The sequence below is a fragment of the Asparagus officinalis genome, chromosome 1 (assembly GCF_001876935.1).
Source record: "Asparagus officinalis chromosome 1, Aspof.V1, whole genome shotgun sequence".
NCBI lineage: Eukaryota > Viridiplantae > Streptophyta > Magnoliopsida > Asparagales > Asparagaceae > Asparagus > Asparagus officinalis.
Window position 1 is genome coordinate 95,313,090 of NC_033794.1, and position 20,731 is coordinate 95,333,820.

The window sequence follows — 20,731 nt, forward strand, 5'->3', positions numbered from 1 at the left end:
TGTGTTTGACCAATTGGCAGTGTGCAAGGGTTGCGCTATAATAGTGAGATCCATAACCACTTTCAAACTTACTTGAGCTCTGCCATGAGTTGTGGGTGGCACCCTTCTACAAATATGTCTTCCCCTTTCCAAACCTCCATTTCATTTTATATTGTTTCTCTCATCTTCTTTTCCACATTTACTTGTTTATGAATATGAGAATCTTATGTTCAGATGAGTGGAAAAGCTACCGAAGAAAGTAAAGTAATAAACAATACATAAAACAAAACTGTACATAATTTAGAAAAACAATAATAAATGTACTCTAACATAACAGTATTGCTACAGAAATACTATTACAACTACAGCAGTGAAGCCTATTATTCTCATTCCTTCAGTTTAGCTAATTCTTTTTTTTATTTATTTTTAATAAGTCTTGACTCCCCAAGTAAATAATTAGCCACCTTTAAACTTTTCTCTACAGACAACCCAAGTTTGTCAGCCTGCTTTTATCATTATTGCACCTATATCTACAAAACTCAAGAACCATGATCTCAATTGCATTAGGTCAAACATCATAAGTTATACTGTGATTAAAATTTGGAAAACTACTGTGAACTTTGGTGGTTTTGTATTTTAGCATCGGTCAAAAGGTGTATGTGACTGCAATCATTATAGTGAACTTTGCATCTTGCATAAGGGAATTTGTTAAACTAACTATTCCTAGTACCTTGTACCTTATTAATACAAGAATATAATTACTATTAACCTATATCCTAAGGGGGGTTGAGTTACTTGTCGGGTGATGTGCTCAACTGCAATCATAGCTGATCATGGATCGAACATATCAAGAGGATCACATTTCTAGAGGCAAACCATTAGGTATCACTCAAAAGAACAAATATCCATGCTTATGAATTAACATTTGTGGGCATATATATCTGAGTATGGGTTATAAACTTGAATAAAACTTGGATGTGTCATTTTAGGTTGAACTAAAGCTGTGGATATGTAGCATATACTCAATAGCATGCTATATGATATTAGTTAGGAACTGAAATAATAGTTGGCTTTTACTGATAGATATATGTGAAAGATTATGAGCTAGTACCTCAATGATGAAAATGCTTTATTTGGAGTTTCTGTAGATTTGAACTAATGTTTGTATTGGATGGAAGTTAAGTACTAGAGGAAGTTGCTGATATAAGTTTCTTGGGGGCATAAGCTTTAGTTTTTATAGGTATTTTGGATCTCTTTCATATATTTTTAATCTATATGATTAGTGGCCTTACTTGTCAGAATATTGCTTTAACTTATATGGATATTTTTTAACTCTTGTTATTGTTGGATGAAGTTGTTGAGTACTGGATGAAGATGTTGATTAAGTTGCTCATGGATAACGTTTTAGTTTTTAGGTTTTTGGCTAACACCCCCCCGCCCCCAAACACCAAAAAAAATCTATTGTAAAGCCTGTACTCGCAAAACTTCCAAATCTAAACATTTGATAATTTACCAAACAATTATCTCACATTGGATAAAGATAATCCTCCTAATTAATGTCGTTGTTTTTAAATTAGTGAAAGGTGAAATTTACTTTTCTACGTCATCACTCAACTAAACTATCTCAGGATCAAGACAGAGAACAAACCCTAACAATGATGCTCTAAGTTTGGTGCAATCTGCAGTCCTTTCTACCTCCGAGGAAACCATGAGGTATGTCACATTATAAGGGCAAGAACTGTAACAATGAGTTGTTACTTTTTGAGAATCTTTACAAAATGAAATGTGCAAGAACTTGAAAGGATCAATAATGGCTAGAGGGAAGAAGCAGAGAGAGAGAGAGTAGATTTAAGAACCCTATGGATCCGTTGTATCCATGTTTTTGGATATTGTTGATCGTCAGAGTGCAAACGAGCTTTTAAAGCAAATAAGACAACTATTTTTTCACTTTTGGTTGATAAGTTTTTTTAATGGGCTTAAGCTAGGTTCACCATAAGTGGGAATCAAATCTGCTGCTGTGTGGTGGCTAAGAGAATGACACCCACTAATATATTAAAAGCTTATCAACTTTACCTTATCATCTCATTTTAAGAGGATTTCACATTTCCTCTCAAATTAGATTATTTTCAATGGATCAAAGAGTTCCTCTCATGTTCATAATATAGATTTGAGGTTTTTGCATATATATATACCGCTCAATTTACGACATTAGCAAATTTATCCCTTAAATCTTGATATTTGTAAATTTACACTTAGATCTTCAACAATGGATAAATATACCCCTAGCCAAGGTTTTAAATATCAGTTATCAAGGATTTATCATGGTCAAAATCCATATCGGATAGCGAATATCGGGGATATATCGGGATAAATAGTATTTATCGGAGTGATATTACCAGATGGTGATGTACATAATATAATATTCTAACATGTAATTTAACCATACTTAATGAAATATAAACATACCAAGATGTAAAAAATTATGTTTAGGATCATTAACCAATGGTAGAAACTCGAGTCAGGTTTAGTTTAAAGCGCATTGAATAGGTGCACATTGCCCGAAATCAAAACTCAAACCAAAGACCGATAATTCTGATTTATGGGCCGACAATATCAGCCGATAACTCACTTTATCGCCGCATTATCGGCAATAAATATCTAAAAATGATAACCGATTTAAAATCCAACTAATCATAGCAGAAGGCCCCAAAGCCAATAAATCGCCAATACTATTGGTTTATCAGGCAATATTTAAAACATTGCCCAATTTATACCATTGTTACAAATATACCTAGTATATTCCGTAATATTCTCTTAGACTTAAGGATACTGATTAATTTGACTAAATTACCCCTTCTTAATTATTTAGTACTTAAATCAATTTAATTAAAAACTCTCCAATAGCCAAATTCTCAACTTTAAAATTTGTAACCTTCCCCTGCCACCTCTAACCTCCATTTCTTCTACTTCCTGCTTTCTTCAAAAGAATAGTCGTCACCAGAAAATAAAATATTTTTTAATAGTAAATTCATCTCATATTCCCAAAACCTCCAAGGGGCCGTTTGGTTCACCCAAAATTAATCTTAGGAATAGGATTCCTACCTAACAGTGGTATTTTTGTAAATGAACTTTTCTGCTAATATCCTAAAACAATATTTGGTTCACAAATATTTTCTAGATGAAGGTTTCTATAAAGCCAAAGAAATGTGGGGTGTTTTGTAGAAACCCAAATCTTGGGGTTTTGGGCGGAATTGGTGTAAAAAACTGACATGGACTTATTTTCGAAATAAAAAACATCAACCCTCTCTGATTCTTCCCTTTTTATGATTTTCTCTATTCAGAAACCCTAGAATCCTCCTCCCTCCATTATTTTCGCTCACCCGCTAATTTCATTTCGCGTCTACTCTGATGTTCGCGCCCCTCTCACCCTCTCCTATTTTCGACTAGATCTGTAGATTTTGAGCTTCAAAATCGCAGAAGCATCTGTATATCTAAAATTGATGATGAGTGTGAGTTGGGTTTGTACTTCTTAGGGTTTTTTTTAAAGATTTGATGCGTTTGGATCTTAATCCTTCGCTTCTTATTTGCAGCCATGCCTTTGCAATCGGAGGTATAATTCTTGAATCCCTATTTTTTTTTATTCTGTTGTGATCATGGGTGCACTTCGTTCTTTACATGATTTTGTCAAAATTTTCTTAAATAATCTATTTTATTAGCTGATAATTTTTTAGTAATTTATGAAAATAAATCTTCGAAAGTAATTTGTTAGAAATTTCTGTAATTAAAGGTATTAAATTATTTATATTATGTTCTGTTGAATTACTGATGTTGTGATTTAATTTAAAGTGTCTAAAATTAAATTTTGTCATATATTACATACTTGTTGTCGAAACGGATCACTTCAATCTTTACATGAATGACATTGTGTGAAATGCATGTTGTTTACAATATTTAGAGTTTTTATGTATATTGTCAATGCGCTGAAATTACAATTGTTGGATTGTATTTTATGAATTTCATATTGTAGATGCATGTTCTATATGAATCAAAATGAAAAAACATTAAAAATTTATAATGGTGGGTTATGTCACTGCCTATTAGATAATTAATAATAGCTTTAAGATTTCATTATCCTTCCTTGTTTTTCCATATATGAATTAGCTATTTAATTAAAGTTAAGTCTTGAATAAATGGAAAAAATAACTTCTTGCCAAATATTAATTTTGCAATGAATGTAGGATAATGTAGTGGAAGAACAATTAAAGAGGACGTATGCTAATACAATTATTTCTTCCATAGTTACAATAACTTGTCTTTTGTGAATGCATGCTAGACGCAAGTCAGTTTTTAATCAATCAAGGGAAGAAAAAATAAAAAATATATATTGCAGAAATGCTCACTTCAAACATCTGGAAGGCTATAGTGATAGTTGTCGGTCTTATATTAGAATGAGACCAATGGGCTTTTTAAACTTACAAAAATAATGAGAGAGATGGTTTCTTAAAGGATACAAGACATGTGCAAGTCAAAGAATAACTCCCTATGTTCCTAAGTATAGTGGGTCATAAAACTAAAAATAGAATAATAAGGATCGAGTTTATAAGATCTGGAGAAACAGTTAGTAAATATTTCAATAAATTCCTACAAACCATGAATGGATTACATAATCGCTACATGAAGCAAGCTCCTAATGAAGTTCCTCTAGAGATTGCAAACAATCCAAACTATTTTACTTACTTCAAGATAAAAAAAATTTCTCTACCTTAAAATTTTAAGTAAATAGTTAAATACATTATTGAATATTTTATAATGCATAATTTTTATAGGACTGCATTGGTATGATAGATGGCACACACGTTGAAGTAGTATTACCCAATAACCTACTTGCACGGTTTAGAGGGCGCAAAAGTGTGACACAAAACGCCTTAGCGACCTGCACCCCTAATAAACTATTCATATATGTACTAGCTGGGTGGGAGGAAGCAACAAATGACTATAGGATATTACATGACGTTGTGTTGAGACCCTAACCTTACGGACTGAGAGTTTATGATGGTATTATTTCATCTATTTATATTTTGAATAATAAATTAAATAATTGTCGATAAATGAGTTCGTAAATCATTGTTTTATTTAATGGAAATATTACATATGTGACGCTGGATAAACCACCATGCTTGACTTCATATCCCCGTATCGTGGTATTATGCGATATCATTTAAAAGAACACATCGGTAGGACACCAAATAATGGAAAAGAGTTATTCAACTCAAGGCACTCATCTCTAAGATCAAAAATTGAATACACATCTGGTATTTTGAAGAACCGGTTTAAAATTCTCTCGGGAAACCCTAATTATCCCTTTCCCACTCAAGCAGACATCATGTTAGCGTATACCGTGTTGCATAATTTTATTGCCTTAGAAGCTCCAGATGATGATATTTTAAATGAGAATATAGCTATTGATGAAGATAATGGAGAAGTGACAAATGAAGATGATTCAAATATAGTGAACTATACTCAAACTAGGACACAAAAAAAGGATCGTGATGCAAAAATTGAATGGAAAGAGCTCAGGGATCAAATTGATTGGGCAATGTGGGTGGATTATTGTGCAAAGTATAAAGATGATAATACTATTGAGAGTGGCTTAAATTGAGTTGTTATTCGTTGCTTATTGGATTTTATTATGCTTCTTATGTAATGTAATATGACATATTTGTAGTTTTGAGTTAATTGTACTATATGAGACTTTGCTTGCAACTATCCATGATAGTTTACTGTGATTTTTAATGTTTGTAACTCTTCATGGTGTTTTAGATTGCATAAAAAATGCATGACTATCATATATTATTTTTTAAATTGTATGAAAAACACGACTATCATATATTGCTTTTTAAATTGTATTAAAATGCATGACTATCACATATTGTTCTTTTAAATTCCTTTAAAAATGATATATCCGTGGTTTACAATATGTATAAATATGGCTAAGAACAGGGCAGAAAATTAAAATGCTCCATCTCCTTCAAATGCAATGTCAAATACTTCCATTGGCATTAACATGAACTTCATGTCTTATTAACATCAACCTTCCACTTCACCTCCTCATACTTTCTCGCCATTCCCACCATACGATGGCAATTATAGTGGAATGACCCAACAACCAATTTCATACACGAGCATGTTAAACAGTCCTTAAGGTTTGCTTTTACCCACATAAGTACTCAAAGTAGGGGTCCTCATCAGTTTTAACCAACCACTGGTGATTTTGTTGGGAAAGAAATTCACGAAATTGATGATAGGGAGGATACTTCACGTATGAAAAAAGGAAAGAAATTGGCATATAATAAAAAGGTCCCCGCAATAAGGTTGAACTCGATAAAGTGTGTCTAATAAGTTTTGGCTACCAGTGCATGATGAGGTCCTTATACCTTATCTTGTAGAATTAGCACTAGATGAGTTTGAGCCAGATAAGAACTTCAAGGTAAAAGCTTATAAAATGGCAACTATGAAGATAAACATGCAATTCATATCTGATTTCACTCATGTTCATGTGATCAATCACTTGAAATGCTTGAGAACCAAATTTAATGACATGAACGCTTGCATTCACATAAGTGGTGCTAGGTGGAATGAGAAAACTAAAATTATTACCCTAGATGATGAGACATTGAAAACATGGTCTCGGGTATATTTTCTTTCAGAAAAAATAATGCCATTAGTAATTTATACAATTAATGTACATATTTGTATGTAATCCTATAAACAGTGTGATTATTTTTCAATGGAGGATAAAAACAATTCTAGGCTCAAAGAATACATAAACAAGTATCTTCCTCACTTCAAGAATTTACAAGTGATCAGGGGTGATGACCATGCTAGGGGTGAATTTACTAAGCAACGAGAACCTTAGGTCTAGTAGGTTCATACCTATTCGTGATGATGATAGTGTGATTCCAGACAATAGTGAAACTGAACCTCAATCTGATGCTAATAATAATAATAAAACCACTAACCATAAATCTAAAAGTAAAGACCACTTGTTGTCATCCTCAAACAAAAAATCTAGGAAATCGAGTCATGATGATGAAATGATATTTTTCCTTTGTTGAGTCAATGTCTCAGTTAATTAGAAATCAACACATAAATCATTGAATTGAGCAGTTGGCTGCAGCTTTGAAGGATCATAGTCATGAATATTCTAATGAATTTCTCGACAATGTGTTAGATCATTTATATGACAGTGAACTTGATGGTAGAAGATTTTTTATAAAAACCAAGAAAGCTCAGAGGAGGTACATCACCAACCTAATTAAGGATCAAGGTTGGCCTATCAGCTAACTTCTTGTGCTTTGATCAGATTTTGGTGCATACTTTTGTTTGTGCACGAGTACACATTGTGTTTGTGCACATATATTGCAAGCTACGCACATATTCTTTTGTTATTTGCAAACTTTATATGTTGCAATCTATGATGTTATGTAAACAAGCTTGCTACGCTCTTGCCTTTAATTTATGATGGCATGTAATTGATGAATTGCTACAATGATCTATTGTAACTTGTTTCATGTTGTATTATAACTTGGTGCTAATACATGATGAGAGATTGTTTACATTTGGCGCAGGAATATATTGATGGCAATAACCAGCTAAACATAATTTGAGCTTTTAAACATGCTTTAGTATACATTTCTTTGTTCCTTAATGTTTTTGGGCTATGATGAGACTTAATATTCTAAAAATGCAAACTAGATTTCAACTACAATACTCAGGTAAGGCAATCTTTGAAGACAGTGCAACCTGCATCAGTGTTATTGAGGCGCGCGCGCCAAGCGCGCTCCAGGTGCTAGGCGGGGGTTGTAGGCACGCGAGGCGCGCGCCTGGCGTGCGCCTCGTATGCGTCTAGCAACTGCGTCGGGCATATCGAGTGCGCAGTAAGTTGGGTTATGTGAACAAAACCGGGTTTCGGGTCCGATGCCCGCATATTTCATTAAACCCTTATGTTTTAGGGTTTCAAGCTATCTTCCCTATTTCTCTCCTCTCTCACAGTGGTTGCTCCTCAAACCCTCTCTGTTCTCACTCCCCAACCCCAACGTGTCGGCCGACGATGACGACGACGCGAAATTAGGCTAATTTTTTTTAGTTTTTCTCTTTTTCGTTTTCTTCTTTCTTCTTTTTGTAAATAATTTATACGATTACATATTTACATATTTATATCATGTTATAGACAATTTCTCTTTTCCATATTAGACTCTTTTTGAGAACTTTTGTTACGCAAAGCATTCATTTAATTGTTAATTACATACTAGACTCTTTCTTTTCATGTTTGTTAATCACTTAATTACATATATATTTCTTTTTAGTTATTTAATATATATTTTTTTCGTTATTTAAAAATTCAGTTAGCATAATTTGATGATTTAAATTGATATTCTCATAATTTTGGGTATAGGTAACTAATAAACTTAGAAGTACACTACTCTAGTTGAGGAAGGAAATTCCAACAAACACAAGTGCATTTATCACTCCCTTTAAAAGCACGAGTTTGAAAAAATCTTTCTATGGTCAGTATTACCCTTAACTTTTTTTGAATATTACATTGTTATCCTAATCTATTCTAATTTTAATCATATCTTATCTAATTCCACGTGAACTATCTATAGGTCAACAATTTAAAAAAAGTTATTTTGAATATTTCACTTAAATCGTAATCTATCCAAATACTAATTATATCCTATATTAACTCCATATGAACTACCTATAACTCAAAAATATAGAAAAAATAAGATTAAGAAATTATACATAAATAACATATTATAATAGATGAAGTATTATAAAAGAACCCAAAAGTTTCAAATTTTGCATATAATAGCCTTAAAAGTTTAAAATTACACAAAACACCTTAACTTTTTAAAACTTAAAAAAACAAACATGATATCTAAAAATTTAGAACTTGTAATTAACACCCTCGATATTTTAAAAATTGTAGAAATAACCTCAAAAGTTTAAAGGCTAAATTATATTTATATACCCTATGTGTTTCGCTCTTGAAACAGTTATATACCCTAAGTTATAAAATATAGCAAAAAAATACCCCGAGTTGGCAAAAATTTGCAAGTTGGTACATTCTGTTAACCAGCTGTGAGAATATTCTCTGTAATATTCCCACGTGCTGGACCTATGACCAACTTGAATACTTCTTACCCTCATTTATTGTATTATTTACTGTATTACCTACCACCCACCCTCATCCCCCGCAAATTAGATTATTTTTATCATCTTCTTCTTTTCGTGTCCTCTAACTTCTTCTTCTTTAATATGGGTAACAGTAGAAAATAAAAGCTTTCACTATGTTGGGGGGTTAATTCTTAAGGAGAGACATTATTATCCTTTCATGTATTTTTTAACACCGTTAGCTAAATTTAAACAGTTACCAACTCAGGGCATTTTTTTGCTATGTTTTGTAACTTAGGGTATATAACTACTACAAGAGCAAAGCAATAAGGTATATAAATGTCATTTAGCCATGTTTAAATTATAAAAAATATTCTAAAATTTAGAGATTTCAACTTAGCAAAAACATAAATGGATTCCAGGGATCACCATTAGGCACATAGAAATTTAAAATTAGTAAAAAAATAACCTCAAAGGTACAAAACTTACAAAAACTCTCTCAAAAGGAAAAAATTATTAAAAATTTCTGAAATTTTAAAACTTATAACTGGTACACATCAAATTTAGAAATTATCAACAAATTGCTAAAATTTTAAAATTTTTAAAAAACAAACCAAAAATTTAGTAATTATAAAAATACCTTCAAATTTTCAGAGTTACGAGAAATATTCTAACATTTAAAAACTTATCACCAATACATAAAACATAAAAATTATAAGCGCCCAACTTAAAATTTAAAATTTATATAAAATACTTTTAAAGTTTAAAATTTGCAAAACACACCCTCAAAAGTTTAAATCACAAAAAGACTGAAATTTGGCAAAGAAAAGAGGAAATGTTTGATATTATTACATTAAGATATAACAGGTTAGCATTAATTGATTATAATGTATAAACATTTATCACTAATGTTGATAATATTTATTTATAAAGTAAAAAAATACAATGAGTTATGTATGGACAAACCTATCAGAAAGTTCAGATATATCCTTTAAAAGAACTAAGTTGTTTTTATTTCAAATGGAGAAGTGAAGAAAATAAACTCAAAATTCAAAATCATTCATGAATCACCTGAATCGACATTGATAAAAAGCATATCGAGCAAAGATGCACTAATCGAGTTCTCCTTGAAGAACATATTGAACAATTATGTCCTAATTAAAAAAACATTATTCATGAAAAGTACAAGAAAAATTAGTAAGTACTTATAAATTTTCATACTTTATTCTAAAAATACTGAAGGAATCATAAACTTAATATAAAATTTCATATAAATAATCTTGCAATAGAAACTAAAGTGAATCCATTGATCAACTACATTACGAGATATAATAAACTAGATAAGATGAGAAAAATGACTATAATGGACAAAACATATGCACATGATACTTAGTTATCATAATGTAAGTAAAAAAATTAAAATTAATATTTTTCTTTTCTCTATATAGTGACACAACTCTGCAAGTATCCTTATTTGGGGATATGACTACCAACGAAAGATCAACTTTTAAGAACACAATCAAAGGCAAGCATGTAATAGTACTGTCAGATTTTAAGATCTTTAAATATGAAGGTAACATATTTTACAACTAAAATTCTTATTAAAGGCCACTAAATATAAAATTCATCTTATACATGTCTCAAATTTGTATGAAAGATATACATGTCATCGTAAATTGTGTTAATAATATATTAACTTATTGAAGAAATAAGAGATAGAGAAGCAAACCAAGCAAACATCCATATAACACGATAAAGAAAAAATATTACACTTTAAAGCTAACATGCAGGGCTCATTCAAAATAAGCTGCTAAAACAAAAGCATCTCCATCAATGCTCTTTATAAATACAACACAATTTTAAATTATTTAATATTTTTAAAAATAGCTTAATTTTTTGAGTAAAATCAGGAATCTTTAGAAGTGATTTTCATGAACTCTTTAATTTTTTATATGATTATGTGGATGCTTTTATCATATAAAAGTGTAATAGAGTTAGCATTAATCTTTATTTTATGATTTTTTTCTAAAGTCTATCAGTGATTAGCAACAAAATTTATATTCTCTTTAGTTTTATTCTAGCTCACTTTTAATTAATCATCTTGTCTTATTAGCTTTAATTATTCATCCTTCTTTTATAACATTATCTTTTCAAGTGTTTTTCACTTTTACAACATTATACCTTCTTAAGTCAAGCTTGGTTTCATGCCGATCTAAATAACGCGAAAATTTAAATTAGCTTTAGATTATAATTATTTCTTGTCAATTCAATTATTACATGAAAATTTTAAATTTGGTGTAGCCCATTCAAACAAACATTAAAAAAATAATCACAATAGTAAAGTTTGAAAACATAAGTGAGAAAAACAATCGAAGTGGAACTGAGAAACAAATTTTAGTAATGAAATAAGTCAAAAATACTTAATCATAATATTTAATCACGTGCATTGCACGTGCATAAATCCTGGTTGTAATAAGATCACCAATGGCGACATATCAAGGCAAAAGGAGCATCTTATTGGAACGACGAGGCGACGTAAAAATGTTTCTCTTTGCGATGAAGTTCCTTTGAATGTGGTTGATGAGCTTAAGGATTATGACAAAACACAAGCAATTATTAGAAGACAACAAGCCGTGAAAAATTACATGCCGGATCTTGAATATGATGACATGCTTAAAATAGATGAAGTTGACGAGGTTGAAGTTGAACAAGCACAAGCAACTAGGAACAGGGGAAAGGGTGTGTATTGACTTCTAGATCATCTTCCTTATCTACAAGAGGAAGGGGAAGTGTGGGGTCTACAACAAAGAGGAAGGGGCCTATGGATTCATTTCTCTCATTTGACCCAGCACAGAGGTAGCCAAAGATGATAGAAGGTAAAAATTACGGCAAACAACCATTAAAGGTCTCAACGAAGAAGCAGTTGCTAAAGTGCATCAAGATATTACCTGTTGTTGGTATCAAGCGGGAATTTCTTTTAATGCCGCACGACTTAGGTCCTTCAGAATTATGTTGAAGTCGATGGGGCCTTTTGAGCCAAACTTGTCACCTCCAACATTCCACCAATTACGAGAGCCATTGCTTAAGAAGGAGAAGCAGTACACTGAAGATCTCATGCAATCTCATAAATAGGTTTGCGCCAAAAAAGGATACTCTTTTATGTCGGATTGTTGGATTGACCGAAAGGAAAGGACTTTGATAAATCTTCTTGTGAACTCTCTTTACAAAACGGTATTTCTTTCCTCTATTGATGTTTCCGATAAGATCAAGATTGGTGCGATGATGTTCGAGATCTTAAATGAGGAGATTAAGAAGATAGGGTCGGAGAATATTGTGCAAATTGTAACAGACAATCATGCTAGTCACAAATTAGCCGATATGAAATTTTAGATTTGATTTAATTTGTTTGATATTGATTGATGTGCTTTCTAGTTTCTTTAAATTGAATGATTGAATCCTAATGAGATGCATGTTTGTTGATTCTAGGCAAATACTTGATGGATGAATATCCTCATATGTGTTGGACATCATGTGCTGCTCATTGTCTCAATCTCATACTTAAGGATATAGAAAAACTATCATTCGCGTTGTTTTAAAAAACATCTGCCTAGTTCGTTTAGGCGTACGCCTAGGCCTAGGCGGTACCTAAGCCGTCTAACTAGCGCCTAGCGTCTAGGCGGTATTTAGGCTACCCACCTAGATATTACGAGGGTTTAGGTGAGCATTGTCTGCTTACGTGGATTGCATCCTATAGATCTTGATTGTGATTTTATATATCGTGACCTATACGTCCTCCAAACTCCATTAGCCTTCAAATATGAACACCTCCACTATCTCCTCGACCTTCAGCAAAACCTCAACAACCACCACTTAAATGAAGAAAAAAAACGTCCAGAAACCGCTTAGGCGCCCGTCTAGACAACTAAGCGTTGGGCGCCCGCCTAGGCGACTAAGCGTTGGACGCCAAGTCCGACGCCTAGAAGCGCCCAGCGTTTAATGTAACATTGATCATTCGTGAAGATGACCTTGAGTCGTGCTATGGAGTTGACGGGTTTCATTTATTCACATGGTTGGGTTTTGAGGTTGATGAGAGATCAAATCAACGCTCGAGAGCTTCTTAGACCGGAAGCGACGCGATTTGCCACTTTATTTTTGACTTTATCAAACATCCATAGGCAGAAAAATAATCTAAGATGTTTTGCTCCGAAAAGTGGGTGGAAAGCAAGTGGACAAGAGATCCAAAGGGCAAAACGGTAGAGAGGACGGTTAAGATGACTAACTTTTGAAATAATGTTGTTCGTGTTCTCAAGCTCACGGGTCCTCTTGTTCGTGTTCTGAAGCTTGTTGATAACGAGAGGAAGTCGGCCATGGGGTTTATTTATGAGGCTATGGATAGAGCCAAAGAGGCTATTGCAAAAGCCTTTGGTGATGATGCAAGTAAATATTCGAAGGTATTTGAGATGATTGATAAGAGATGGAATGTTCAATTACATCATCCTTTGCATGCTGCGGGATTTTACTTTAATCCAACATTTTTCTATGTCTACCCCAACATTCAAGCCGATAAAGAGATCATGAAAGGCCTCGGGGAGGTCGTTCAAAAGCTTGTGCCCCAACAAGATCAAGACAAAATTTCTCAAGAGTTAACTTTATACAAAGAAGCACGGAATCTATTTGGTATGCCTATAGCTATTAGAAACCGAGAAAAGAAATCCTCTAGTAACATATATCAATTATGTACACATACTTTTTAGTTAAATAACTTATCGTATACTCATATTGATCACTTTATGTATCTTGACAGTTGATTGGTGGGATTCTTACGATGCAGCAACTCCAGTTCTGCAGGAACTTGCTATAAGGATCCTTAGTCTCGCTTGTAGCTTCTCTAGGTGTGAAAGAAACTGGAGTATTTTTGAACACGTATATTTAATTTTTATTAATTGAATAAAAATATACTTATAGAATTAAGGATTTCAAGTACTAATTTAATTATTTGACTTTATATGAGTTGCAGATACACACCAAGAGGAATAGGTTGGATCACAATAGGTTGCAAAATCTAGTATATTGTAAATATAATCAAGCTATGAAGAAAAGATTCGACTACAGAGATATTGTCGATCCAATCAAGTTGATTGGTATAGATGAAAGAAACGAGTGGTTGTTAGATCAAATTAGAGAGGGCAACTATGCGGAGAATGACTTGGTGGATGAGGAGGATGACCTTAGATGGGGTGTTGTAAGCGAAGCAACGGGAGTTGAAGAAAATTTTAGACCAACTTTAAGGTCTACTGTTAGGGTTCGAGGATCTTCAAGTGGTATTGCTTCGTAATCTAGGAGCGAGCCAGACTCCGAGGATGAAAAAGAGTTCAATAAAGAAGAGGAGGAAACTGAGGATGAGGAAATTCCACTTCAGTTAGATGACGATGATGATGAGGATGACTAGACACTGTAATTTTGCTACTTGCTTATTTTGTTTCGTAGACTTTTGCTTATGTTGGATATTATCTTGCATTGTAATTTGTAAAAACTTACGAACTTCTCTATGTTATGCATGCTAAATTGCTAATTTAGATTCTTTCGTGATTTAGTAGGTAAAATTATACTTCTTAGTCTTTTTATATGACAATTTATAAAGATCTCACATTATTGGTTGGTTGATAGAGAATCAAAGTTGACTTACCAATGAATAACGAAATGCTATGGTTCTCACTCGAAAACTACTTATAATTTTTTGACTTCCACTTCCGCATCTCCCTCGGTTCAAGAGAAAGCTGAGAATGTTGCTTATATGATTCTTTGTCTTATGTTAGAAAATATTAGTTTGAGTTATGCGTCTCAATTCAGTGAGGCGCGTGCATCGTTGTGCGCTTTGCGCATGGTAAGGCAATTTTTGAAGACAGTGCAACCTGCATTGTAATTACAATGTACAGGTAAGACATACCTTCGTAAGAATGCAATCTATATTGCACATGGAATGATTAAGGTAATGCATTGATTAAGGCCAAATATACACAATATATGAGCCCATTTGTGCACCATGATAATTTTCTGATCAGTCCTGTGTTGGGTGCTTTATTTGCCGGTGATTGGTGCACCCTAATGGTTTTCTACTCAGTTCTATCTTGGGTGCTTTATAACTAGCGATTTGAGCACCTTGCTATATTTCTATTCAATTCTGTATTGGGTGCTTTATCTGATGGGGTTTTCTGCTCAATTCTGCTTTATATGCTGGTGTCTTGTGTACTGCTACCCAGTTTTTATGAATTTCTTTGCCGAAGCATTTTGCTCCTTGTTTTGCTGGTTGATTATCTGTTGGGTGCTTTATTTGCTCATCCTTTTTGTTCACTTGTGTGTTGCTGCTCAGTTCTTGTGTGATCTTTCTTTGCTAGAGCTTTCTTCTCCTTGTTGTTTTGCTGGTTAGTTCTCTATTGTTGCTTTCTTTGCTGGTGCTTTCTGTTCGTTTAGGTGTTGCGACTCAGTTCTCTGGGTGCTTTCATTGTTGGAGCTTTGTGCTCCTTGTTGTTTTGCTGGTCAGTTTCTCTGTTGGTGCTTTCTGTCCCCGTGTTATATACCCCCTTATTTATTGGGATTGTTTTATTAAACGGTTCTTTTTTGAAGCTCTATTTTAGATGATTGGCAATGATGATGGTCTATTATTGAGAATGTAATCTAACTTACAGTATTTCTGTTCAGATAAGGTACTCTTTGATGAATGCAACCTACATTGAAACAACAATGTTTATATGAGGCAATCCATCATTAGAATGCAATCTACAATAAACTTGTAAGTTATACATAAGGCAATCAATTTTGACAAAATGACCTATTTCTAAGCCATACAATATCACTAAAATTGTGTTGATAGTTTCCTTTATACTGAATTTCAATTTTTTTATTACAATATCAATAGTTTTTGCGAGTACATGACATGAGGTTTACGATAATTAAAATCATACAAAATATTACTAAAAAGATTGCATATATGATATATTTTCTAAGTTTAGAGTTGTTTTTTCAACGAGCTTCAAATCTTTTTTCAACCTCTTCGATTTCAAAACATATATATCTCCAAACTTGTTTTCTTTGACAAATTGGATTCCTTGGTTGCTTATTTCTCCTCCTTCATGAGCCCATTCAAAAAAATTACATTCTTTATTTGGGTATTTTGCACAGCCCCAATAATACCTCCCTTTATTTCCCATACTTGCATACTTTTGTGGGTATTTGGAGATTACAATAGCACTAAATTTCATATGATAGAGGGCATTCTTTTGATATCATATTGATGGAAGAGATGAACCTTGCAAACAATGAGAATTTGATATAATGGCTTTTTGAGGGATGCACTTGAACAATGAGAGTTCAATCCACATTTATAAGCTCCAAGGGTCTCAAACTAGTCGTTGCACTCTTTTTTTCGGTTGGTGATTTTGGCAAACGGGTAAGATTACCCCAACTCAAGATTTGTGAAATTTTTGTCTACTAGGAGTAGTAAGTTTATCTGGTGTTGTCATTCATTTACTCATAAATTTTCTCATTTCAGACCAAACAAAAAAATAGGAATTCAAGCTTGTCTATAAAGTAAGAATCCATATTTTCATGTTATGAACCAAATATCGAAAGATCAAAAAATAGGAAATCAAAGAATTTTATGACAATTAAAATTTATCCTTAAAATATTTATAGATTAGGAAGGAATCAAAAAAAAACACTCTTTTCCTAATCATATTCTTTATGGAAATGGAACCAAGCAGCCCCTAAGACTAAACCAAAACATAGTCGTCTACCTCCAAATCATTACTCAGACAAAACAACAAGTGCTTTGGATAAAACGACAAATGCATCAATATGAACTCCACTTTCACAACCTTCTCCACGCCTATCACCTTTTGCAAACTCATCAATGTAGTTCAATTAATGAGTTAAATGTCAATTAGAGTGGCATGTAGGATTAGTTGTGTATTGGCAACTCATTAGCAAACAAATATTTTTCTATATCCTTCTTAGTTATTGCCAATACCACCGTCGTCCTGAACACCAACATCGACATCTATCTCGCTTTCAAGAACTCCACCACATTAAATGAGTGGTACCTCAAATTGATGCTCACTCCCATGTGCACCACCCATGTGGTCGCAATTGGCCCCTACCACTTCTTCAATCGCAAGATAAAAATATTGTGGGCTAGGACATGGCAGAGAGAGAATTGGGCAAGCGTTAGGGGTTATAAAGGTCAAAATTAGAGTAACGGGTATAAAAGTCAATAATATATTATTCTGTTAGATAACTAACATCAGATTTTGAGGATAAATTTGTAAATATCAAGATTTAGAGGTAAATTTGCAAATATTATTGATTTGAAGGGTATATATGCAAAAAAACCTATAGTTTTGATATCTACTTTGGTTTCCAAAAGCCATTCCTTATTCAGGAATTATATTCTAGGGCCAGAGCGAATCCAAAGCTTAGGATTGGAGAGACCATGAAGAAATTAGTTGATTATGCGCAAAATGTCAATGTTACATAACCTTTATCTGCAATGCCACTGCATACAAATGAGAAACAATTATGGTCGAGGATTTGAATATCTACAAAAATGAAGTGCTTGTTGTTCTCTATTTATATCATCTAGAGATCTTGTTAGACTGTGGTTGTGGACAATCCTAGAAACAAGGTGCTTAGCATGGTAATAAAAGCATTGTTAATGGATCTCACAGTGCTCCTTTATTGTGATTCCATTTGGGAAAGCTTTGTTCCACTTATCTACATCGTACGATATGCTTTAGACCAATGTGCCCAGAGAAGACGCTCAAAGTTTATTGATTGAGAAGGATCTCTTTGGTGGAGAAACACTAAATGTGATATCTTATTCGGTTCTTGGGGAGGTTCAGAGAGGGTTGAGGGTCCAATGAACTATAAGCAACGGCAAGTTAGAAACCTCTGAGATGGGTTTATGCAACTCCCATTAACCTTAACTAACAAATGTGAGGGTATTTAGCATTACTATATTACAGAAATAAATCCCACAATGTTAAGTGAGGGGTGGGGAAAACTAATGTGGGAAAGTTTGGGGGTTTAAATTTGCATATGTCTAGCTTCGAAGTAAATTTGGTAGATTGGGGGCACATAGGCAACAAACAGTAGTTTTCATAGGTAAATTTGGACCTCTTTGATACACCTTCATACAGAAGATCTAGGGGTATACTTGTAGGTATGTTGCTTAACAGAACATGTTCAATTATATAAATATTGCTCCGTTTGTGATCATGCTAATAAAAAAATGAAACCCATGTCGGTACATATCTTGAAATCAGCTACACTAAATTTGCACACCAATATCTGACCACACTAGATCTTAGAGCATGACACTACACACATTAAGTCATCATTCTTTTTGAAAGGTTTTGAGGTTTTTAATTTATGTATTTTGAGGTTTGGAAATCAAACATCACCGTCAATACTAACTAGTAGTCTCTAAATAGATGGCAGATGAGCATAATACTTCACAATACTAATTTTATTCAGATTGACACAGCATAAGGTTTTATAGGCTCAGAAATGCCAATTAACAGCCAACTTCGGAGTACATCTATAAGAAATCAACAAAAGAATCCTAAAACTCAGAAAAATTTCAATCCAATCAATTAAAAGAAAAAAAAACTAACCCAATACCGAAGTGACAAGAACTCCATAGCGTTCTGCTCCCCTCCCCTACTCCCAACCCCCGCCTCCGCTGTAGCGGAGCTTACCAAGCTCATCCTCTTTGCCGCCTTCATCTGCACTGAGTCCAAATCCTCCACCCCATCCGGATCCGATGCGCTCAGCGCCAACGCCAACTGTACCTGGTACTCTTCCTCAAACAAACTAAAATCGCCCCCAGTCCCCGCCGTCCCAACGGTCGCCGACGTCGTCACCAGATCCAACTTTGATCCGCTACCGGCCTCCGACACCACTCCTAGATCGGCCGCCGATAGCAGATCGGGCTGGTTGTGATCGATCCCTCCGCCTCCGCCGCTTCCGCCGCCGATGTGGAGCTTCCGCAGTAGATGCTTCATCTTCGACATCAAGCATCAGATCGAAGACGAAACCCTCGCTCTCTCTCTCGTTGAGCTTATAAAAATTAAAGAAATAATCTAAACCCAATTCTTAAAACCTTTTCCGCTTTGCAATATTTTAAGGGGAAGATTCGCTGACTCGCTGGAGGAGGGGGGAAGTCGGCAACTTGGGTGTTAATTGGGTGAGTGAGGGAGCGGGGTCCACTCTGACCGGTTCACTGGCTGTAGCAGGTCGAGAGGGGGGAAGACGACGAGTTTTGACTCCGGCTGGTTGGAAACTTACCGGATATAGAGCGGATGCGTGGGCCCAGTTAATTTTGGCAAGTTGGGAAGTGGGATGGTGACTTGGTAGGGTTTAAGGGACACTGACATGTGGGGCCCGCCAACTTGGGTGGAGTTAGTGCACGTGGGCTCTGGTGACGTGTGCTCTATTGGGTTGCCGGGAGGTCCGGGCTCACGTGGAGGGGGCGCGCCGTGTTCTTGTTGGTCGCTGGGCTGGAGCATGCTTCGGTGCTCCAAATGGAGTTTTTTTTTTAGTTTTAAACGTGAGAATCCAAAAAAGACTGAAGAATAGTATAAAATAGTGTGCACACCCGTATAAAACATGTCCCTCTATTTTTTTAAGCATTACGTTTTGTACTTACTACCATCTAAGTTTTAATATATTTGATTTACTTATTGTATGCTTAAAATTACAAATCAAATCTACTCATTTATACTTAAAAAAGGATCCAAGTTTTAATACATTTGATTTAGAAATCGTATCTACTCCTCTATACTTAAAGAATGATTCAAGTTTTAATACATTTGATTTGATTTACTGTTTATGATACAGTAAATCACTATAGTATAAATAGTAACTTCAAGTATGGCGGAGCAGATTTTGGTTACTGCTTATGCTACAGCAAATTACTGTAGCATGAACAGTAACTTAGATTTGTTTTACTGTTCATGCTAAAGTATTATAGTATTTATTGTAGTATAAACATTGATTCTTTGGATTCTCCTTTAATTATAGAGGAGTGGATTGTGTCAATATTCTACAAAATAAAATTTTATGTGCTCCAGCTCCTCGTACAATTTCTATTGTGCAAAGTCTTAAATATGTTTTCAAAATCTATATAAGCTTCTAATATTATGTCAACTAAAAAGAGAGGGAAAATCCAAAATAATCTCTATTTTGCCCCTCATAATTGCAGCCCCTTTCTCTCAATGGACTCCATAGTCATTGTAAGATTTATCCTCTCTTTCCTCCCCCGCTCAGCCCTTTTCCTCTCTCATCTTCGATCTCCACCTCCTCCCTTTCTTGTCTTCGCTCAACTCTCCTCCTTCAAACTTCCAACTTAACCCTCTCCAGGGTTCGTCATCTCTTTATTTCTCTCCTTCAATCGTCTCCTCCTCATCTACCACCACTGACCTTGAGCACATCCTCAACAAGTTCGACCCTAGTGGCGACGATAAAATCTCTTCCTCTGAGCTCGTCGCCATCTTCTCCTCCGTCAACCACCACCTCT

At 34.2% G+C, this 20,731-nt stretch overlaps 1 protein-coding gene across 1 annotated transcript in view; it reads right to left on the minus strand.

Annotated features, from left to right (window-relative positions):
- The window catches only part of LOC109837635 (serine/threonine-protein kinase EDR1-like), a 63,137-nt gene extending 43,765 nt beyond the window's left edge, over positions 1-19,372 (minus strand). Inside the window, 1 exon segment of the mRNA XM_020405960.1 lies at positions 18,828-19,372. Within this exon segment, the coding sequence (XP_020261549.1) occupies positions 18,828-19,226 (399 nt within the window). The 5' untranslated portion in view covers positions 19,227-19,372.